This window comes from Zeugodacus cucurbitae, chromosome 3, assembly GCF_028554725.1.
Source record: "Zeugodacus cucurbitae isolate PBARC_wt_2022May chromosome 3, idZeuCucr1.2, whole genome shotgun sequence".
NCBI classification, from domain to species: domain Eukaryota; kingdom Metazoa; phylum Arthropoda; class Insecta; order Diptera; family Tephritidae; genus Zeugodacus; species Zeugodacus cucurbitae.
The window spans coordinates 63,100,508-63,124,032 of NC_071668.1; the positions used below are offsets into that span (position 1 = coordinate 63,100,508).

At 35.8% G+C, this 23,525-nt stretch overlaps 3 protein-coding genes across 5 annotated transcripts in view; 1 reads left to right on the plus strand and 2 right to left on the minus strand.

The window, feature by feature from the left end:
* Positions 1-23,525, minus strand: part of LOC105208477 (discoidin domain-containing receptor 2) — a 384,778-nt gene that overhangs the window by 168,387 nt on the left and 192,866 nt on the right. The window contains exons 11-13 of one of the 2 annotated variants that reach the window (XM_011178347.3): positions 11,672-11,836; positions 9,763-9,968; positions 9,483-9,627 (exon numbers count right to left, since the gene is read on the minus strand). In XM_011178347.3, coding sequence (XP_011176649.1) covers positions 9,483-9,627; positions 9,763-9,968; positions 11,672-11,836 — 516 coding nt within the window. Of the gene's footprint in view, positions 1-9,482; positions 9,628-9,762; positions 9,990-11,671; positions 11,837-23,525 lie in introns of both variants that reach the window. The other variant, XM_011178346.3, reaches the window with a different exon arrangement.
* On the plus strand, positions 19,025-20,186 carry LOC114803554 (angiopoietin-1). Its single transcript, XM_029037926.2, has 2 exons — positions 19,025-19,952; positions 20,011-20,186. Exons 1-2 carry the CDS (start codon positions 19,072-19,074, stop codon positions 20,117-20,119), a joined length of 990 nt encoding a protein of 329 aa, XP_028893759.1. The 5' UTR covers positions 19,025-19,071; the 3' UTR covers positions 20,120-20,186.
* LOC105208476 (angiopoietin-related protein 7) lies at positions 22,299-23,501 on the minus strand. Of its 2 annotated transcripts, none has more exons than XM_054227071.1 (4): positions 23,276-23,501; positions 23,149-23,211; positions 22,538-23,059; positions 22,299-22,475 (listed from the first exon to the last, which is right to left on the minus strand). In XM_054227071.1, exons 1-4 carry the CDS (start codon positions 23,464-23,466, stop codon positions 22,388-22,390), a joined length of 864 nt encoding a protein of 287 aa, XP_054083046.1. In that variant the 5' UTR covers positions 23,467-23,501; the 3' UTR covers positions 22,299-22,387. The 2 variants fall into 2 exon arrangements, with proteins under 2 accessions (XP_054083046.1, XP_011176646.1); XM_011178344.3 differs by having other exon boundaries at positions 22,538-23,095; positions 23,276-23,499.

Here is a 23,525-nt window from a genome sequence, read left to right on the forward strand (position 1 = left end):
TTTGCATACATTTGTTCGAATGCAGCAAGCAAATTCCAAGTTATGCGTTGCTTTTCTCTTTAATACTCTCGTTTTTCTCGAACTTCTCTTATTATTCTTCTAGCTGTGTTGTGAGCTTTTGCTGACGGAAAAACTTTTCCCATTTACTTAGTTTTTACAACTAAAAGAAATGAAATTAATTGCAGCGCAGAAACCTAAATGCACACGCACACACACACACACATATAGTATACAAAGAAACAACTGTGACAGTGACGTCTTCACAAATATGTTAGCTCACCTTTGCAATGACTTTATAAGCATAGCTTTTTACACACACACATATGTAGGTGTATATGTGTCAACGGTTATGTTTTTCACTTTGTATGTCAGTAAGTGTCTGCTTTCATTGCATTAAATTTGCCCAAAACACAATCTGCATTTTCTTATGCCATTTCAACATCCGCTTCGCATTCGACTTCGTCAGGAAGTGCTGAAAACTTTTCTCTGCTTACAAATTTGGTTTTAAGCCTTTAAACTTTTTAATTTTCAGCTAAAACTTATGCTACCACTCCATGTTCTTGCTTTTGCTCCTCATGTAATTTTGCTTGAATGTTATTTCTTTGTACTTTTTGTTGATAGTACGTCGAGTTTCGGCTTTCTTAGGAAGATTGTAAGATTTCGTTTCAACAAAGTGGTTTATCATATATTCTTTTACTTTTTTTTCTTTAAATGTTACTTGACTTATATGATGAAAGTGATGGGTCACCTACAAGGAGCATAAAACTGCTTTGATGACAATAATTATTGTACTTTCTATAGCATGTTCTGAGATTAGTATCTGAGGAGAGATTTTTTTAAATCAAATAATAATATAATCTTGCCATAATTTGGTATAGTAGTGTTTTAGGTCTTCGGAACTGGCACAGTTTGCTATGAAATTCTCTAATTCTTTCTCCCAAATTTTCATACCTCCTTATAATGATTAACATAATCGTTTATAAATTCATTATCTGATATGGGTTTTATCAGTAACCATTGACTTTTTTCACCCTGAGCTTTTTGTATTTGTTATGGATACTAATGGGACCTTTTCGTATTTAGCAATTAATATAAATATTAAGTTTTGTGAGACTTTACAAATATATTGGAGAATTCTGTACATTGGACCACTGTCGTGTGTTTCAAGCAGAAGCAACTCCCTTCAATGTGACAGCAGAAATGCTGATCCGAAAAGCGGCCTCATTCAGTGAGGTAAGCGTTCACTCTGATAGCAGGGCATCAAGTGGTGCTTGACCTCACAATCAATATCATCAGACTACTTTAGACTCTGCGGTAATTACAGGGAACTGCAGAGTTGCTGAGCTCGGATGTAAGGACGCTTCAACCGAAATCTCCTAAGAATGGGAACAAGCTAAATTGACCTCCGGCGTTCAGGCACGGGATCAGTGAACCTCGCACGAGCTCGACAGGAGGTGGTTAATGATCTGCACTTGCGTGACTTCGAGATTTTTTTACTTAGAGTGGATCATATGTTCACTGAATTACTTGCTCTCAGCATGGTTTAACTTGCCGCATTGGAGGTCCTTACTGGACACTGTTCGATGAGCTTACAAATCGTCAGGCTCAACATCATTCAGGAGGCAAGTTACCGATGTAGCATGGAGGAAGATGAGATTGAAATATCTAAACATTTTTTTCCTTCACTGTTCAGCTTTTTCAAGACCGATGTTGAAACATCTCGGCAGCACCAATTTCAGCGAACACGTGAGGAGACGCGTTTACATATATATTTACATATTACGCCTTAACAAATTTGTGACAGGTACAAAGCGCTTCGTGGATGCTTGGAAGTCTGTCGTATATAGTAGTTCGCTGCATCACAAAGGACTGATGATTTTAGCTGTCTAAGCAAGATTTACTGGATTAGTTCATTAACCAAGTCCAATTAGTCCAATTGAATTTATAGATTTTAAAGTAATCCAAGAAAGCTTCATATAAATGTTATCTATGGTGCGATAATCCTTAAGCATCACCTTCAGACCACTGCTTTGTATAAATGCAGTGTTGCCAGCGAATTTTACGAAAAATCTATTTAAAATGAAATTTAAAGCAAATAAAACACTTGAGCCTAAGGAAGGAATGCATTTTACTTATACAAATGGAATTTATAATTCTCATTCGTGTGAATTAATTTATTTAATTCTAATTTGTCTGATTCACATTCCCCACTGACCAAGTTCAAGTGAATGGCATTAGCCTAACCTCTCTATGTGTAAAATAAATCAGTGACATTATAATCCTACTTTATGCTGCACTCGGTTTTATCCTTACAATTTGCTATTAATAGGAGCAGTGTAATGAACGATAATGACAAAACTTTGATATTCGTAAAGCATTCAATTTGTTTTTGTCACAAGTTTTAGGGTAAATGTACGCAAATACATGACTTTGCAGCTGCATATATAGGCAAATGCATAGAAGAAAGTGCGCAGTGGCAAGAGAAAGTACTATTAATTCTCATTCACACATATACATACATAACATATGTTAGTGTGTCCCAACTGCATATAAATTTCTGACTGCAACACTGTCTCAATGCAGTTAGATTTTAGAATTTCAACTTATTTGTCATTCAATTCAAAGTATTGTGCGCCTAAAACTAGGCAACGCTTTATATGTAACTAGCATTCCGGAGAGATTTGTGTAGCAGACCGGGTATGTCTGTGTGTGTGTAGATGCGGCCATTCAATAATTACAAGAAGTTATTCATACGTATAACGATATATAATCGTATAATATAATGCTATAGAAATATTCATGGATATAAATATGATAGTTTGCTGAATACTTTATTGCATATTTCTTATAAAGTTAATTTAGCATTTTCCCTGAATTAATTGTTCTAAGTAATTATTCACACATTATTAAGGAATATATTTCCAGAATACCTCGTTGGGTTAGTAAAAATTATTCTATTCGATAACTATTATATTGCAAATCTAAATTTAAGAAGAAAATATACTCCGAATGGAAAAGTAATAAGACAACGAGATTTTTAAATTGTATGTATAGGGTATGTTTGTGGGCATACTGACCGGTAATCGATTTAATTATAGGGCGTTAGTTTCGAGTTTTGGCTATTTATTTGACGAAGCAAAAATATAGAAACACCATTTGCCTTATAAAAAAAGAGAAGCCTGGATCTATCGTTCGAGGATCGATCTTCCGTTTGAGGATGTCTTCGGAACCAAATTATCAATTTTTAAAGTTGAATAGAATGTAAAGTAGACTTGCTTCAAATATGATATTGCAAATATTTCGGTCATAAATACATTATCCATGTGCTAGTTGAGCGTACTTAGTATATTAAAAGACCACCAGTTACTAAAATATCTATGAGTGGATGGTGGAGGTGGAGGTCGGTTATCTTCTTAAACTTCTCTTTAAAATATTAAATAAATCTATGAAGTATTCTAGTTTTTGATAACCACCCACTCATCAAGATTCTGGTGAAGTTTTTATATTTTTAGATCAGAAAGAACCTGCGATATCATTATGTTGCTTTAAGGACCTCAATGCGGTTACAATAATTTGTAGGGGGCCATTAAAACATTGGTAGACTCAGATTAATATAGTAACATATAAGTGGGGTTAAATGACTGATGTCAGATCATTGAAGACTGAAGGACAATGAAGTGAAATTCTATTATTAGTCACACACCATTAATATAGTTGAAATCGGATAACAACCACGCCCACCTCCCATACAAAGGTTATGTTGAAATTTGATAAAAGTGCGTTAACTCACTAACGGAAAACGTCAGAAACAGTAAATTTTGCAGAAGAAATGGCAGATGGAAGCTGCACTCAGAGTTTTTTGTAAATGGAAAATGGGCGTGGCTTGGCCAAATTATGGGTCAAAAACCATATGTCAGGAACTACTCGACAGATTTCAATGATATTCGGTATATAATATTTTCTTGATATCCTGATGAAACGTATGAAAAATCGGTTCAGAACCACCCTTACTTCGCATATAACTTAATTCCAACTGATTCCTTCACTTTCAAATATATACATACATAAGGAACTGATGAAGATAGCGGAATAAAACTTTACACACATACTGTGTGTAAAATCACTTGTGAAAAAAAATGTCGAAATCGGACTATAATATTTCAAGGACCCGGATATCGAACATGAAGTACTCAGTGTCTAAAGGTAACTTCTTACCGAAAACGTCGGTAAATCACTCAGATATTTTAATTTAATTCAGAAGGGATCTTTTTCTTCTAATAGTATGTCTCTGTGCCAAAAATGGTTAATATCGGGTCATAACTTCCCTTAGCTCCCATATACCATAAATTCGGATTTTCAAACTTCCCGTGGGCTTTCAACCGCATATATCGTTTAATATGAGAAATATCTTAGCCAAATTAAATGAGCATATAGTCTTGGATATAATGTAGCTTGGTGGTGAAAATGAGTGAAATCGCTTTAGGAATTACCTCTTTCATATACTATATATAGTGATTTTTGTTATTCTATTGGACTTTATACCGAACATATGGGTCAAATTGTGTGTTTTCTTAATAAAACTATGTATATCAATAAAATGCGAGAGGATAAAATTTTCGGTTGCCACCGAACTTAGCATATCCTTACTTGTTCTAAAATAGAGTTTTCATCCATTCAGATTTAAACAATGTCTAAAACTTAGTTATTTTAGCGAAAATTAACAAAAAAAAATATTAGTTGACTCATTGCTCTGAGGATCAAGTATCTAGAGTTATCTCTAAACTGCTTACGGCATGCTCCGATAAACTTCTTTTCTTATTTGGAGCAAAGAAAGCAATTCAAAATTCTTTTTCTACTTTCACAACTCATTCACAATGAAATTGAAACAAATTAAATAATAACAAAACCACTATGAACGAAACAAACATACCAAAATTGAAAGAGTCTTCCACTATCACTGGCGCCAGCAACAATCAGTCACAAGAGACCGCATACAAGTGAATAAGATGGTTAATTGAGCAGAACATGAACATGTCCAGTTGTTGCTACCATCAGCGCTTGCATACATGAAAGCTTAATGAATGAACAACAACAACAATAAAAAGCAACAACGATAACAAACAGCAACAACTTTTATGCAACGAACAATGCATTCAAAAGCGACAGCTAAAGCCATTTTCCGAATATGATTTTTGCGCGCATTTCAGCTGTCACACACACACTCACAGCGCACATGATGGGTTTACGAGCCCTCGGGGAAAATGCAGACGCGCGAGTGCATGTGCTGAGCGGATGGCCGGATGTGAAAGGAAGACGGAAAATGTGGTCACTGCGATAAGAGTTCGAACATTAGAATTCATTAACGCCAGCAAGGTAAGTGACAATGCGAATAAAAAGCACAGGGAGAGAGATAGTGAGGTAGAGCAACCGGGAATGAGGGAGTGTTGTTATTCGCGGAAAATTACTTCGGGCGCGCTGTAGTCCGGAGTTCGTGGATGGAAGTTTGAGCTTTCAATGGAATTATGACGGAAAGGTGAAGTCGCGTTGGGCAAAAAATGCAATGACACCGCTGTTGACAGCAGCAAGTTGTTCAATTAAGCGCGTACATGTTGCATGTAGCATGTTGCAAATGCAAACTACATACAACTACAATAAAAGTGTCAACAACCTGCTGACTTTTTTCTGTGCTAGCCTAGCCTGGCTTGTTTGTTAGTTTAACACACATTGCTGTGGTTCTTACTCTTTTCCTCTCTTGCCTAGCTCACCTGCTGTTTAGTGCGCCCTCAGTTGTCGTTGATGTTAACCGTTGATGACGGAAATGACAGCGCTAATGTTTTTACTCATCTTTGTTGTTGTTTTATTATTTTTTTGTTATCATTTGTCTGTGTACAGGTGAATATGCAGAAAAAGTCCCAAAAGTAGCGCTGTCGAAAGGGGAGGGCAGCGCATTGCATGTTGCCTCAAATTACAACGTATGATAAAATTGCTCCCGTGTGACCGCCACTTCAGCATGTACGCTGTAGTCGATAGATCTATATGTGCTGATGAGTGTTTGTTTGTGTTGCATGCTTTACATGTCCTGTCAGCGGCACTGGTGTCATGTGATGACAAATGAAATTCACCGAAAAACTACATGCAATGATGATAACAATACTAGCAACAACAACAATAACAACGAATTTTTTTTGACAAGTTTTAGTTGCCATATCGGTTTTTAGCTTTTAGTTGTTGTCTGCAAATTACTATTGTACATTTTCACAGGTAGCGCACACACACAAAACTCGCATTCACATAAGCACCTGGCTTACAAGTTGCAAATTGAAATGCTAGTTTGGCAAAACAACAAAAAAAAATGCATTTTATGAAATAATATTTTATTGTTTTTTTTTATTTTTTTATTTATTTTCGATGCTGACAAATTACTTGTTAGTTGTTCAATTTCCAATTTTATTGCATTTGAGTGTGTCTTTTTTGACAATTGATTAGATGCCCAGTTACCCATAGTGGATTTGATGGTTTACTTTCGATATTCTGACCTCATTAGTTGTTGTTTTTTTTATAACGGAAATTAGTTTTGATTTTAATCAAAAATACATTATTATTCTGTGCAATCGATACATGTGCTTCGAGTTATTTTAGCAGACAAGATGATTGTAATTAAATTTTCTCGTAGACTATTTTGTTGAGAAAAGTGTATTTGACTTGTATGTTTTTAAAGTAGCTTGGATGAAGACGACGTCGAAACATTCCTTCGGCTGTTTTGCATTCTTTAGACTGAAATATCTCGGATGTCAAACCAAAAGACCTTTTGTCGATTCATAAGGAATGAGCACTTGATCTATATTTACGAACAAAATCTTTGTTTCAATTATGTATGTAGGATTCCCGTGATCACTGTCGTGGCGTTCGATCCGGAGTCTAAGCTAATCGAGCAATTCCCTTGCAATCCTGTGCGTTTATCTCGAGTCAATGTGTATTGGTTGAAATTAGGAATAACAAGTAAGGAAAATATTATGTACCGAATTTCATGAAATCGGTCGAGTAGTTTCTGAGATATGGTTTGACCCACAAGGGGCCGACGCCACGCTCATTTTCCAGTTTTTAAAAAGATCTGACGTTTTTCGTTAGTGAGTTCTTATTATCCGCTTTCAACTATTTTAATGGTGTGTGATGGAGTACGTAATGGAAACGATTGCAGAAAGTTTGGTTCATATAGCTTTATTGATTTGTGAGATATGTACAAAAACTTATTTGGTAGCAGAGCCACGCCCACTTCTCCAAAAAAAAATACATCCAAATTTTTGTGTTTTCGGTTTTCGCCATTTTGTGGGCCTTCGATTACGCCCATCTTCAATACCAACCTCAGGGTGCCAAGGAATATGTGTACCAAATTTCATTAAGAGATCTCAATTTTTACTTAAGTTATCGCTTGCACGGACAAAAGAAAAAAATAAAAATTTGAAAAATTCAAAAAAATTAAAAAAAATATTAAAAAATATTAAAAAATAAAAAAAAAAAAAAACGGGATTAAATGTCTGCTACGTCCACGTCGTTAATCCTGGGTTACGCTAATTGCAGATAATAATAGTGCATAAATCAATGATTTTTCATCATGTTCTGAGTTGGTTTTTTATTTGTAGCTCATAAAAATATTGCTGTCCCGAAATTCCCTTTGGGGGTAAAAAGGTGATGAAATAAGGAACATTTTAAGATATTTTCGAAAAAATCGAAGGGTGCATAAATTGTTAAAAATATTAATTTTAAAAATTTTTACGATATATAGTTTCAAAGTTTGAGAAATTCTGTGCAAAAAAGTCACATGGTGTTTTAAAATCTGTTCATTAGTTTTAAAGTTATGGCCGTTCGAAAATTTTTTTACAAAAAATGGCAACCCCGCGTTACACAGACCTAATGTTTTATTTTAGGTTTTACATGTACTATAAGATATATCATTGCCAAAGAAAATAAACAACTTTTTTTTTCAAGTGGCTTTTTTTTCCAGAGAATACCCATTATGTGTCAGAATCAGTGCTAAGGATGTTCTCGAATCATTATTTATAAATGTTTCTTTAAATTGTTTCGAGTTTCCTGGCTATCACGAATGATTCTTTATTATTCAAGGTAAACAGCGCAATACTGTGTTCGGTGTCAGGATTTTGATACGTTAAAGTTAATGAACCAACAGATCGAATAGCAACGTTTTAATAAAGGGTGATTCATTTCGATTTATTTTTTAGAGAAAAAAATTCCGAATATTCATATCTAATGGGGAAATGCTGGCCGCTTGTACGTCTCAGGTGGTCCATCCGTTGAGTTCAATATGCGATGACTCGTTCGAGCATTTCGACTGGAAATTGGCGAATGACATGCGTGATGTTTTGTTCCAAGGTCTCAATCGAAGCAGGATTGTCTCCATAGACTTTGGACTTTACATATCCCCACAGGAAAAAAATCTAACGATGGCATGTCAGACGATCTTGGTGGCCAATCGGGCGACCCAAAATTTGAAATTATCCGAAGTGTTGTCTCAAAAAATCCATTGATTTATGCGATGTGTTACGAGCATCAAATTTAGGCATAGTCGGTTATCATGGCGCAGTAACGGTCGCCATTTACGTTCTCACCGGCATCATTTTAGAAGAAATATGTACTGATAATTCCACACACCCACCATGTTGATGTTTTTCGGATGATGGTCTATACGGTCGAATCTTCTTCTTCTTCTCTTCTTGACTGGCGTAGACACCGCTTACGCGGTTATAGCCGAGTCCAAAACAGCGCGCCACGTATCTCTCCTTCTGGCAGTTTGGCGCCAATTGGTTATACCAAGTGAAGCCAGGTCCCTCTCCACCTGGTCCTTCCATCGGAGTGGAGGTCTCCCTCTTCCTCTGCTTCCACCAGCGGGTACTGCATCGAATACTTTCAGAGCTGGCGCACCTTCATCCATTCGAACAACATGTCCTAGCCAGCGTAGCCGCTGTTTTTTTATTCGCTGGACTATGTCTATGTCGTCGAATAACACATACAGCTCATCGTTCCATCGTCTGCGGTATTCGCCGTTGCCAATTCTTAAGGGACCATAAATCTTCCGCAAAACCTTTCTCTCGAAAACTCCTAGTGCCGTCTCATCGGATGTTGACATCGTCCACGCTTCTGCACCGTAAAGTAGGACGGGAATGATGAGAGACTTGTAGAGTTTGGTTTTTGTTCGTCGAGAGAGGACTTTACTTTTCAATTGCCTACTTAGTCCATAGTAGCACCTGTTGGCAATTTGTTGGTGATTCTAAAAAATCGATTTTACATAATTGACTAGTTGTGAACATATGACATTTTTATTATATAACATTTGTGTGCCAATCCACCAAACCAATTATGTTCTCTGAAAAACATGTTTCACAACATTTTAACCATTTCTTTTAACATTCCCATAGACATTTGACCATATGAGCATAACATAAAAACATAATAAGCAATTTGCATACCTGTGTAGTCCGGTGTGACATGTTGCCGTTGCATGTCATTCATGGAGCAACCGCTCGCTGCACTCGTGTACATATTCACATTGAACGGTTCATGGTAGAGGCTACTCTTGTCAATCGACTCCGTGTCATTGTCCATGGTGACGGCCTGCAAAAGCATGTGTAATACATATACGTTGATGGCATGTGTTGGTCATGTTAAAATGTAAAAATTGTGTCGAAAAATAAAACCAAAAAATAATTACAACAAAATAAGTTGCTACAAATTACAACGTCAACTCACCTTCATGCCATTGCAATTGAGCCGCTTGTCGGCGCCCCCTAGCGTATCCGGATTGAAGTTGTGTTGGAATGCATCGAGCACATTACCGCCACGACCGCGTTTATTACGTATGACAATTAAGAGTATAACCACAACGAGCACCAATATGATGGCCACCAATACGGCAAAAATGAAGCCAATCAAGCTGTTCTCCGGTTCGGGATGGTCTATGGGTTTGGGTGAAATCACTAATGAGTAAAGGTAAATGCGGGAAATAGCGTGTTAGATAGTAAGAAGTTTGGAAAAGAAGAAGAAGAAATAAAAATTTTGTAAAGTTAAAGTTTATGTGTTGGATGTTGGGTTATAGCGAAAGTTAAAACGGTAACGTGATTTTACTCTTTCGATCTTTAGGAACCTATCACTATGGCGTTTCATATTTTTAAACTCTAAACAGATATTGGAAAGTAGTTTTCATATTCGAAAGTCCTTTAGCGTTCTAGTAAATTTCACTTTACACTATATCATATTCCTAAACGCACATAAATCCTTCTTAACATTTCCATTTAGTTCTCAAGCTAAACGTGAAATGCTCATAATATTCCTTCCGCATAATCCATATATCCTTAGCAGTGCAGCTAAATATGCAACGACATGTTTCCGGTTTTCAGTTGTGGTGCGCGCTAGTTGGATATGCAATTTTATTTGAATGAAAGAGTATATGACGCGGCGGAAAAGTGTGAAGTGGAGTTTGAAGACGAAACGTTAAGCACGCAGAATGATTTGAACATTTTTAATATGCCAGTGGTTTATTTAAAAATGTTGATTTCAGATGGCTCAAAGAAGTCAAGAACAACTGAAATATGAGCTCAAGGCAGGCGTTTGGAGGGTTGATGAAAAAGTTTGAGGTTTGGGTGCCGCGTGATTTGACGCAAAACAACCTTCTAAACCGAATCAACGCCTGCGATACGCTGCAGCGCGCTACTGAAACGGAACGTACTCGACCATTTATGAAGCGGATGGCGACTGGCGACGAAAATGGATCACAAACGACAATATCAAGCGAAAATGGTCGTGGTCGAAGGCCTGTGAATCGTCCCAAACAGTGGCCAAGCCGGGATTGATAGCCAGGAAGGTTTTGCAGTGTGTTTGGTGGGATTGAACCACTATGAGCTGCTCCCATATAGCCGGATGCTTAATTCTACCATGTGCTGCGAACAAGTGGACCGCTTGAAGCAGGCGACCAACCAGAAGCGACCAGAATAGGACAAAAGGAAGGGTGTAGTGTTTCACTAGGACAACGCCAGATCACACACTTCGTTGATGACTCGTCGGAATCTACCGAAACTCGGATGGGAGGTTTTATCGCATCCACCATATAGCCCGGACATAGCGCTAAGTGATTACCACCTGTTCCTGTCCATGGCGAACGCCCATGGTGGTGTAAAGTTTAACTCAAAAGAGGCTTGTGAAAAGTGGCTGTTCGTGGATCGAGTTTGTGGGTAAATTAGTAATAGGAAACATTTATTTTTCAAAATCATTCAGCTTCTTTGCTGTTATAAAAGGGGGTAACATAACCTCTCATTTCCTCTTTCGCAAATACGACTCTGAATAACAAAAATCCTGTCCCAACCACTGTAAATTTTTATTCAATATACGAGCATATTTTATGTGCCACAAAAATGAAATTCTCTATTGCTGCCACACGCAAAATATGAGAAATTTTCAATTGCAAGCGCACTGCTAAGTGAAATTCACATCAAAACGTCTAAATGTTGGCAGTGATTTTCATTTCAAATTCATTTTTATGCGTTTAAAATGTTCCACTGAATGAAGTTGCATTTTCTGACAGCTCGCTAGCTCTAAGTGTTGGTGTGTTGCAATAGGAAAAAATTGAATTAAGTAACGCAGAAATGGTAGAAAATTCACTTACCCAATGGTGTTTGCGGCTGACTGCGTTCACCAAATTTTCCGTTAATGACACGCTCCACTTCATCACGCTGAAATGGATACTCGGCGTTATCTTGCGGTGTTGCACCCACACCAATTGCACCACCGGCAGCGAAATCTTCGTCTGTGAAATTGCCAACAATGGGTGCTGGAAGTAGAAGAGGATTAGGTATGAAAGGAGTTGAAATATATAAGAGTTGAAGGAAAATCTAATAATTTCTATGGGCAATAGACATTTTATTAAAATTATATTAATTTTTTTTCAAGCCTATATTATATTTAATATCTAATATTAACTGTAAAGTTCAAGATTGTCTATTTCGTTTAAATTAATTAAGGAAGTGTTAATGTATAAGTTCAACATTTTTTAAAGGTGATAAAACTTCTTATTATTTCGTTTTTAAACTTTATTGCCCCTTATTACGAGTGTCTACTGGCAGTAGAATAGACTCCAGTCGTTTGAGTCGATTATGTTTAGTTTAACGACTGAAAAATTGTTGTCGACAAATGAACGATTGAAAACCATAATAGTCGATGGTTGATAGACTCATCGATACTTACAATACCACCTATAGTCGATAATCGCACTGTATTTGTTTATCTAATGCCAGTCGATGCTTAGCAATAGGGGTGTGTATCTTTCTAGAGTACAAAAGTATTTCTTTTTTCCTTTCAAAGTGGCGAGTCAGGATAATTTTTTGTTCGCTGCCTTTGAGTTGAATTTTTGAATTTCAGTTTCGAGATAATCGCGTTTAAATTTATGAACTCTTTAGAATCAATATAATTTTTGAAAATTTTACAGGGCTTCCCTCCTTAATACACCATAGATATTTCACCAGAATATAATATAATATAGCAAAGCAGATTTAAGTAACGCCAGAACTTTCCGATATCTCCGGTGTCTTCTTGATCGTCTGCACTTTTGTATACAACATAATAATCAATATTATAATCTTTTATGGTGAAATAAGACTTCCTTCTGTCACCGACAGTTCACGACGGGGGACTCGTTGGTTGACTCTCGAGCAAAGCGGTTGTGTTGCTTAGCTCAATTACATATTGATAGACTTTAAAATCATTTATTTGTTCAACATATAGTTATAATAAAGTAGTTTAAGTAAATAAAGTGTGTGCGAGTTATTTATTTCATTCATTCGGACATTATTGGCACTTCTGTCTTCTAGATTCCGTGACCACCAGTTGAAAGCAGTATGTAAGCTTAATTTTTAGTATTTTAGACTATGAGATCAGCTTGGAGACTTAATTCTGGGTTCCGCTCCAATATGCTGATCAGGTTCATCGGGGAGTTTCGTGGAGGATGTAGAATGTTGCCGAATGGGGAAAAAGCTGGCTTTGTGTTAGTTCGTGGTGAAGTTGATGGACTCAAGATTTGGGATAGTTATTATATGTGCCTTGAATCCTATAAAGTTGATTCATTTGTGCCCACCCTATACTGCCAATTGGTACTGAATAATGCTTAGCTTACTCGGTACGCTGAAAAACGCATTGATTTAATGCACCGTATTTTGATCAATGGTAGGTACTCAAGTAAAATACACTAGACCTTGTTATCGAGACTATGAATGAGTCAACTTATACTTATACGAGTTGTAATTTGCATATAATTCAAAAACGACTGAACTGATTTGGTGATCTATGATATATTGATGTCGTTTCCGCTCCGAGTAGTAGAAGAACGATGTTCTGAAAGATCTAGAAATATTCTAGATAAATACATTTCCGAACAGTGAGAATAAATATCAGTGTTGGTAATATTGGTTTCGACTGTACAATACGGATTGGACTACTTGAGTTATTTCAAGTCAAAGATTACTAGATCCAGAGAAGTATTTTTTATGAAGTGAATCAATTTCTGATCTGTTGAACGGTAATAACAGTGAATACAGATGTGATCTACATTACATATCTCTCCATTTTAATTGCAACATATTTACTTATTTTTCTTCTTATTTTATGGATGATGAATGAAATTAATAGTAGATATAAGTATGCTCTTATTTACCCTTTTTCATGTGAACGACATTCTTAATGAAAAAACTCACACATTTGTGTTCAAAAAATTTCCCTTATTTCAAATGCAATTTTGTTCATGTGATACCAGTTAAATTTGTTCACAAAATCAATTGTAGGGAACAAGTATCAATATTCAAAATTTAATTAATATCAACATTTTTTTTTATATTAACCAAGATCTATTTATATTAGGCAGTCCTTTGGCTATATGAAACTATAGTTAAATTTATATAAGGTGGGATCCTTATGTTCAAATGTCTTCAAGACTATTTTACCGTTTTTAAGCGGATCTATTGCTTCTTTCGTTCTTCAGTGAAGTGACGATTCACTCTGGGATTAAGTGGTCACTGACTATGCGCCCGAGACTGCTAAAGAAATGTATACTCTCACTATTAGTCGATACCAGTTAGACTAGTTTGGGTGCTTGGCCACAGAGGAGTCCTAAGTAATAATGTAATTGTAGGGAACAAGTATCAATACTGGCACGCCAGACTTAAATACAGTAGAATGCGAACAAGTAGGAGCACTTTCGCGCTTGTGACCTGCTGGACAGTTGGGTTTCAGCTGAGCTGGGCAAAGGTCACAAGATCCTTCTGGCTAAAGGAAAATTGTAAGTTGTCTAGGGCGTTCAGCCATTCCTTATGGAATGACCCGTCTATGCAAGATTAAAAATAAAGTTCCGTGGATCTAAATTTTTGAACATCCTCGCGAATTGGCGGCTGTAGAAATAAAAAACCTAATCAGATTTGTAGTAGGTTCACAACGCTTTGTTTGAGTCTTAATATATAATTAGAGTTTTTTTTTACTTCACAAAGGACTGTCCTTATAGTCTGAGTGCTTTCCCCCTCTTCTGGAGCACAGTCATAAAACCTAACCTAAGTTCTATTAACAAAATACAGTTGAAGGTTTTGACTGAAAATCCAATTATAGTAAAGAGCTTTCATAAAGAAAATAAAGATAAAATACATTTTGGAATAGGAACATAACTTCTTGAAATAGTAAGTTCTTGAAGTTGAGTACAAGATTATTTAGTTGCTACCCAATGTTCGTCCGTTCAACTTGTTTTATTGCATTATCTCTTCCAATATGCGACTACGTCCTTTTCCGTGGTGGAGATCGCGAGTCCAGCCAGCACTGAAAATTGTTACGTTGGTGTTTTAACCTTTTATGCTAAAATAGTTGCGCAATTGGCTTTATGAACGGAATCTTCATTTGTAGCCCCAATATGAATCAATAAAAAATCAAAACAAAAATATTTGTGACAGAATGCCGTAATTCGAATATAAGTTTTCATTCACCCGAAATTCATGATACGAAATTTCCTTTCGTGTGGGAATTTATTCACATGAAATTCACAATAAGGCTGAATATCTAAACAGATCAAATTTTATCCTCAAACCTAACAAATATTTTGACCTAATTATGCTAGTAGATATATAACTAAATATATTATTTATTTAATCTACGTATTATTCGAATATTTAATATCCATACTCAATTTGATTCGAGCTTATGATGTTGCTAAACAACACATATTATAGATTAAATTTCTTGAAAATTGAAATCAATATGCAATTTCATTTCATTGAAAGGGAGAAAAACTGTACGTAGAATTTCCTAGCCGAAAATGCAGCAATGCTTTTTCGAGATTGAATTCTTGATATTTGTTGATTTTTCATATTTCGTGCAGCACTGTGCAGCAAAAGCATTGAATTTGGCATTTGTAAAACTTTGTATGTCTTTCGGTGTGTGTGTATGTATGTGTCTGTTTGTTTGCAAATACAATACACGCTCGCTTTTAAGCCTCACTTAATCCCTTCTAATTGAAATGCAGTCTTTCTTCTGCCATCTACTAATACATACAGACATGCATTACATGCATATGCAATTTCATTTTATTAACAAAAATCTTTGCTTTACACTTTTTGCTCGACTTTCGTTCGCTTTATTACATATTTCATTACTTGCTAGTACTGTTTGTGTATATATGTACATATGCACGATTGTATTATATACGTATGGCAGTGCCTTTGTGAAAGGCGTAAATTTTGCAATTAAAATCAGATCAATCGAAATGAGCACAATGCTAAGCAACAATAACAAAAAACATAAGCGAATAATAACAACAACAACAACGGCAAAAATGGAAAAACATAATGCATTAGGTGTGCAAATTGAGAAAGTGCATAAAAAGAGAAATGTGTTGCTTTTTACACAGAGTTACATTTGTATTGTATGTATATTGGCAGCCTTGAGCTTTAGTGCTCAACGAAGCAGTGCGCAACACTTTTGCATTGTATTGTGCAGTTTAATGCCAATGTGCACTTGCAGTATTGCTAAATTTTGCATTCGTCAGTAAAGTGGTGTATTACAATTGAAATTCAACTCATTTAACCGTTATAAAGGTATGCTAACAATGCACAGTGTTTGGGGTTGTGAGCGTGTTCCATTAGTTCAGTTCCATTGTTTTCAGTTTAAAGATGCATACAGAGTTGGAATTTTGAACAAATTAGAATACAACTACTAGCAATATTTATTTTATCTCTTTCACTCGTTTATTTATATGTATTTGAAATAATAAGTTAGGTGTATTTCTTCCATCATTTGCTTTTAAGTTATAAATGTATAATAACACTATATTGCAAAATCTACCTTTTTTCAGGGTATTGGACGACATTAATTTTTTCAAGATGATTGCGTGATAAGTAAAAAAAATCAGATTCTCCATTTTCCGAAGTTAGCCTCCGAAAACTGAGCTATATCCTTTAATTAATAATCATTTTTTTTAATTCCTTTTTTGATACTTCGGATCGAAATGTTTCGATTTAATATTTATACTCTCGCAACAAAAGTTGCTAAGAGAATATTATAGTTTTGTTCACATAACGGTTGTTTGTAAGTCATAAAAATAAACGACTTAGATATAGGGTTATATACATATATCAAAATAATCAGGGTGACGAGACGAGTCAAAATCCGAATGTCTGTCTGTCCGTCCGTCCGTCCGTGCAACGGATAACTTGAGTAAAAATTGCGATATCTTGACGAAACTTGGCACACTTATTTCTTGGCACCCTGAGGAAGTTGCTTTCGAAGATGGGCAAACAAAATCGGGCCACTGCCACGCCCACAAAATGGCGAAAACCAAAAACACATAAAGTGTCATAAATAAGCCATAAATAAAGTTATGAAAGTAATATTTGGTACAAAGGATCACCCTAGCAAAGGCCATATTGGGATGTAATTTTTTGTGGAAATGGGCGTGGCCTCCAAATAGGTTTTTTGTATATATCTCGTAAACCAATGAAGTTGTGTAAACCAAACTTTCTGCAGGCGGTTCTCTTACGTACCCCACCACACACCATGAAAATAATTGAAATCGGATAACAACCACGCCCACCCCCCATACAAAGGTTAGTTTGCAAATTACTAAAAGTGCGTTAACTCACTAACGAAACACATTAAATTTTACAGTTGAAATATAAATAAATTTGGCAGAAAGAAGCTGCACTCAGATATTTTTTACGAAATCTAAAATGGGCGTCGCATCGCCCACTTATTAGTCACAAACCATATATCAGGAACTACTCTACTGATTTCAATGAAATTCGGTATATAATATTTTTTGACACACTGATGACGCGTGTGGAAAATTGATAAAATCGGTTCACAACCACGACAACTTCCCATATAACTTAATTTGGAATTCCATCTTATTCCTTCACTTTATTATATATATGTACATAAGGAACCAATGAAAATATCGGTAAATCTCTCAGATATCTAAGTTTAATTCAGCGGAAATATTTCTCTTCTACTGTGTGTCTCTGTATCAAAATGATTTATCGGGTCATAACTTCCCCTAACTACCAAATATCTAATTTTAGGGTTTGGAAAAATGCGAAGGGCTAATAGCTTATAAATCAGTTAAAACGTGAAATAGCTGAGCTAAATTAAGTGAGCATATAATCTTTGCTATAATGTATGTTGGGGGTGAAAATGAGTGAAATCGCTTCAGGAATTACCTCAGCCCTCGTATACTATACTATTATATTTCCGTTATTATATTGGACTTTATGCCGAATATGTGGATTAAATTGTCTGTTATCCTAATGAAAATATAGCAATAAATTGCGAGAGTATAAAATGTTCGGTTGCATCCGAACCTGGCCCTTCCTTTCTTGTTTTAATCTCTATATCTTTAAAGTACTAATTTTTAGAACAACCGCGTCTCCCTTTCGTATAAAAGTATTAAGATCTTTTTCATTGTGAAATACTTCGTTATTATGAGAAAACAGTAAACTCCCTGTCTATAATATTAGATTTTACTCAAAAGAATATTTTATTTTCAAACTGATGTATAAATTACACCAAAAAAACTCTCCTCCTGCTTCTTAATTGGATTTCGTCCACGTAATCTATCCTTCCTAAAATGATACGCCGAACTTCGAAGTAATAGATGATTCAAGCAGGTTTCAGTAATTTCCTTACTTCGCAAGCTGATACAAGCTCAAAACACTAAGCTAAAACTACACTTCTCCACTTGGTTCCTTCAAGTCAAAAGCTAAGTTATACTTATTGGGATCGTGATGGAAATCTCTAGAGAGTTAGAATAAAAAAATAATTCAGAATTAAGTTCATCAATATGCATATCTATCTCAAACTGAATTTAAGTCATTCTAGCAAATTATCTATTTGAAATCTGACTCTTTCCCCTCAAATGGTTAAAGGTATACTTCTTTAATGAGAGCTTGGTTGATTGGGTTTATTAAACGACATACTGTTTAATAAATCTGGGAAATTGAAACATAATGGGTTATTGTTGTAGTTGACTTATTATTAACTACCAGATGTTGGCAATTATGATTATTATGACTAATAACACTGTATAACACTTGCTTTGATACTCACCCAGAAGCTATGGGAGTGTACGAAGGAAAATCCTACGATGGAAAATATCTCTTCGGCTTTTTCTTATTCAACTAAATTCCAAAACAAAAACTATTTTATTTCAAAGTCGAAACTGTTAAAATTATTACTTTATAAATTGGAAATTACTGGGTTTTGACTGAAGAAAAGACAATCAGTTGTTAAAGATTTTCCCAATATGACTTCTATTAGGATCGTTTGTTAGCAAACAGAGATCATCTTTTGGTATATCATCTAAGCTAAGCCATTGTACATTGTTGTAAAGTGTAACTTTGGTAACGACAACTTCGAAACAGCTGAGAGACTGTATCATATTTCATTAACTGTTAAAGTTCTAGAGCAGTATACATATATTAATTTTCGTTTTAAGCTAAGCTGTTTCAAAAGTTTCTACAGTCTGTTCCGCAACTTTCCCTTGAAATGTCTTCCTATATTCAGCGGCTACGATTTGTTTACGCAATTCTCATATTTTACGGTTACATTTTTGGTTGTAAAACACAAACTGTGCGAGAAATCAATAATACAACCAATGTGACCGTGGAAGAGATACGTACAAATGATGGCCAAACAATTCAAATTACCACCACTATGGAAGAAACTCACATCGAAGATACAATAGGTGAGACAATCTTAAGTAATGAATTTAAAAATACATTCAAAAACAACAGCGGTTCAAATAGAACCAGTTCGACGGGAAGTGCGATAAAAGGCTTAACCCGAACCCGTACGGATTCGGATTCGAATTCGAATATACAAGTTATTAAACAGGAAAAATCACAGAAAACATTGGAACAAGTAAAGGCCAGTTGTGTCTCGAATACTGATTCAATAGAAACTTTCAAGTTACCTGGTTGGCCACCATTTGATGTACGTTGCATCGGTGATGCGAAAGGCAAATGTCCGTGGGCGGTGATTTTGGAGCGCAAATCTCCCACAGACAATTTCGATTTTGGCTGGCCACAATATCGTAACGGTTTCGGTGATCTCAACGCAGGGAATGGCTATTTTGTGGGTTTACAGAACTTGTACGCTCTGACGCAATATCAAAAGCAAGAATTATATATTTCGAAGCGTTTCGAGAAGGAGGACTTAGTGAAAGAGGAGTATGCGAATTTTCAAATTGGTGATGAGAGCGTCTACTATGCGGTATTAAGCTTGAGCGTGCTTAATAACAGTACAATGATTAGACACCTGCAAGTTGCTTCGAAATTCACCACAAAAGATCGACATGTCGACGAGCGGTTAGCGGTATGCCCAAGAAATTTGGGCATGGGTTGGTGGTATTCCGACAAATGTTTACAGTAAGTGTGTATAAATTAGTGTTAGACTTGAAAGTAAATTAATTCCATTTTATTAAAGATCTACCAAGCTGCGTAGCGTATGGGCTTATGTTAAAGCGCCGACCATTATGGCTGTGAGACCAAACAAATGTCAAAATGGTAAATTTGTAAATAATCTTATGCGGTGAAATTGTATATAGATATCTTAAAATAAAAGCAAAATTTATTAATATATGCTATATGTCCCATGTAAGACAATATATATATGTATTTACATATTTTAAAATTAGTTCTTCCACTTCTTTTAATCTATTTGGTTGGCAAATATCTCCTTCCGCTTTTTTGCTCTTTATTCAATTCTTTAAAACAAGTGTTACAGTGATCGGAATTAGTTCAAATATGCGCCGTTTCGTTCGATAATCTGTTTCCATGTTTGCCATATTTGCGAATAACTCGGACAGCCACTTTTCACAAGCATCTTTTGAGTTCAACTTTAAACCACGAAGGGCGTTCGCCATGGACAAGAACTTTTGATAATCATTTGGCGCTATGTCCGGGCTATATGGTCGATGCGTTAAAACCTCCCATCCGAGCTCCCGTAGCTTCTAACGAGTCATCAACGAAGTGTGTAGTCTGGCGTTGTCCTGATGGAACACTACACCCTTCCTGTTGGCCAATTCTGGATACGTCAAAGACACAGCAAAACCTTCCTGGCCGTCAATCCCGGCTTGGCCACTGTTTAGGCCGATTCACCGGCATTTGACCACGACTGTTTTCACTTGAATTTGTCGTATGTGATCCATTTTCCGTCGCCAGTCACCATTCGCCTCAAAAATTGGCAAGCGTTGATTCGGTACAGAAGGTTTCAAATCATGCGGCACCCAAACAACAAGATTTTTTGTGTATCCAGCCTTCTACTGATGGTTTAAAATGGTTTACTGACTAACTCCCATATCCTGGGCGATGCCACGAGCTACCACATGCCCGTCTAACTCGATGATTGATAATGATTTCATCGGTATTCGTCGTCACAGGAATTATTATTCCGCTGGATTATTCATGGTGTCGTTTTCACCCGCTCTGAATCGTCGAAACCATTCCTCCGCAGTTCGAAGTGATAGAGTACCATCCCTCAAAACACTATTTATCTCACGTAACGTTTCTCTAGCGGATTTGCCTTTAACGAAGAAAAACTTTAGAATAGCGCGAATTTCGGTCTTCGTGAACTCCATGTTTACATGTCTATAACTATTGAACGCAATATCCAAACTAATCATGTATCGTCGTTTTGTAGGTTATGTGAAGATCTTTCAAAGATGTATAGTATTGCCAGATACTAGCATAGCCGCGAAATTCAAAAGACAAAAATATTTCTCAACCTAATATAATCGCTAATAAATAATATTGATATACTACAACTACGGACCTCGCCGAAATACAGTTGAGTTATATTTTTTAATAGGATCAAGATCCTAGAGTAAACAACTGATATTTAAAAATATTTTTGGAAAATTTTGATCATTCTTTGAAGTTTTACTTTATCGTTATATTTTGTAAATCAAACAGTTTCAAAGAAACTCTCCCGTTATTCAAGGTTAGATTAGAACTTGGAAGAACCCAGTCGTAGTCTAAGGATAAGAACAAAATTTAGTCCAAACTTTTAAGGAAAGAAAGTCAAGTGCTTTGGTTCGTATGAATGTCCAATATTTTACTTTTAATTTTAATTTTCTCTCTACTTGTTGTTTGAAAATAGTAACAAAGATCTTTAAAATAACTAGAGCTGTTTCTTAATTTCCATGGACCGCTTGATCTCTTCATCATAAACTGGCTGAAATGGATTCATAATTGAAAGGAAACAAAAAACTCCTACCTTACAGACTGAAATAAAGCTTTAAGAAAGCCAATATATATCTAAACATCGATGGTTCTGGACCCAGTAAAGGAAGCGGTATCCAAAAAAAAAAAACTTAAATAACCGCTTGAACACTTTAACTTCTTATATGACTTCTGTGTTAGTTTCATAACATGATTGTTTTGGCCATACCATTTCTTAGCTACAAAATTTTAAGGAAGTCAGACTTATCAGACATTTTATATGGGGAGCTTCCTTCGAAAACATGTTATAAATTTTCCAGTGAAAAGCCTTCCGATCCCACATAAAGGGAACGGCCCCGATTAAATGTATCAACATATGGTCGTTTCAAATGAGATATGAGCTTGTAAAAGTGTCGATATCAATATTCGATAATTGTGGAGATCAGAGCGCCATATATAACTTCAGCCAAATCTAATAAGTAATTTTTTTTCTTAATGCTGACCTTGGAATATATTTCTGAATCTTAATATAAATAAATCTCATATGGCACATATGATTAAATAAGAGTAATTATATTTTCGAAAGGCTTTTCACAATCATTATACATATATTTATAATATTTTAATTATATGGAATCTGTTCAGTTCTTAATATCGCAACTCTGCGGACGTATAACCATATAAGTCGGTGAATTTATGTACCTATAATATACGCGTGATTTCAAATAACTAAAAGGTAAAAAAAGTTAAGATTTAGTAGGAAAATTTCAAAAGAAAGTTCAGACGCTTACTTTTTGCAATCGTCTGTGTACCACCAACCCATACCCATCGCCTTCGCACATTCTTCATTTTTCGACGAGCTTGACAAATCCTTAGTAAAGAAATGTGCCCGTTTGTTCAAACGTTTAAAAATTCTTCTTTTGTTCTGTGGATTCGTGATGACCAACTCGTATTGTGTACACACATTACCGACTACAAATTCATCGAAAATATCCAACTCCCAATTATTCGAACCATATTTAATACCCATACGTAGCTGTTGTGGTTCGGCAATGGTCAAAGCGTATAACTTGTCCAAGCCAATGAAGAAATTATCCGTTAATTCACCGAAACCGTTACGGTATTCCGCCCAAGTGCGATTGAAATCGTCATTTATTTCATTGCGTCGCCAAACCAGTGTCCAGCCACAACCACCTTTCGGATCGGTGAGACAAAACACCTCGAATGGTGACATATTTAGTGGTGTTATATTGTAGATACCGCTGTTGCCAGCAGACAGATTTGGCAGAATTTCCGCGCAGCTGCGTGGCGTACTAATTTCATCAGCATTTGTTGTAGTTGTATGATGGCTGCGAAGAGTAGTTATAATATTTATAAAATATAGTTGTGGTACTATGCTCACACATTAATTTCTTTATTCAATTCAGTCTGCTTTTGTAGAACTTCCTTTATGGTCTGCTCATCTCTATAGGATATACATAGTTTAAAACAAAGGACGCATGAAATATGAATTCAATAAATTATATTACTTTATAAAACGAGAGCTCACTTCATCGGTGTGATTTAGCATATATTCAGCGAGCACGGTGACAAAACTGTTAAGCTCATCTGACGGGTTTTCTGAAGCTTGTTGGCTGTCGCAGGAAACCGTGTCAGTGTATATAAGAATTAGAATTGAAAATGTCACGATTGTCACGAAACCACGTTGCAGGAAAAACATACTGAGGCGTTAGCTTTACGAATACTGATTAAGAAGGTTGCAGTCGTCAGCTTTTATTT

Bases quoted from the DNA above. Each gene is read 5' to 3' on its own strand.
- LOC105208476 (XM_011178344.3), bottom strand. From the start codon at position 23,466: ATGTTTTTCCTGCAACGTGGTTTCGTGACAATCGTGACATTTTCAATT. The intron at 23,212-23,275 runs GTAATATAATTT...TATATCCTATAG, and splicing joins GTGAGCTCTCGTTTTATAAA to AGATGAGCAGACCATAAAGG. The intron at 23,096-23,148 runs GTGAGCATAGTA...TACTCTTCGCAG, and splicing joins TTGAATAAAGAAATTAATGT to CCATCATACAACTACAACAA.
- LOC114803554 (XM_029037926.2), top strand. From the start codon at position 19,072: ATGTCTTCCTATATTCAGCGGCTACGATTTGTTTACGCAATTCTCATA. The intron at 19,953-20,010 runs GTAAGTGTGTAT...ATTTTATTAAAG, and splicing joins TATTCCGACAAATGTTTACA to ATCTACCAAGCTGCGTAGCG.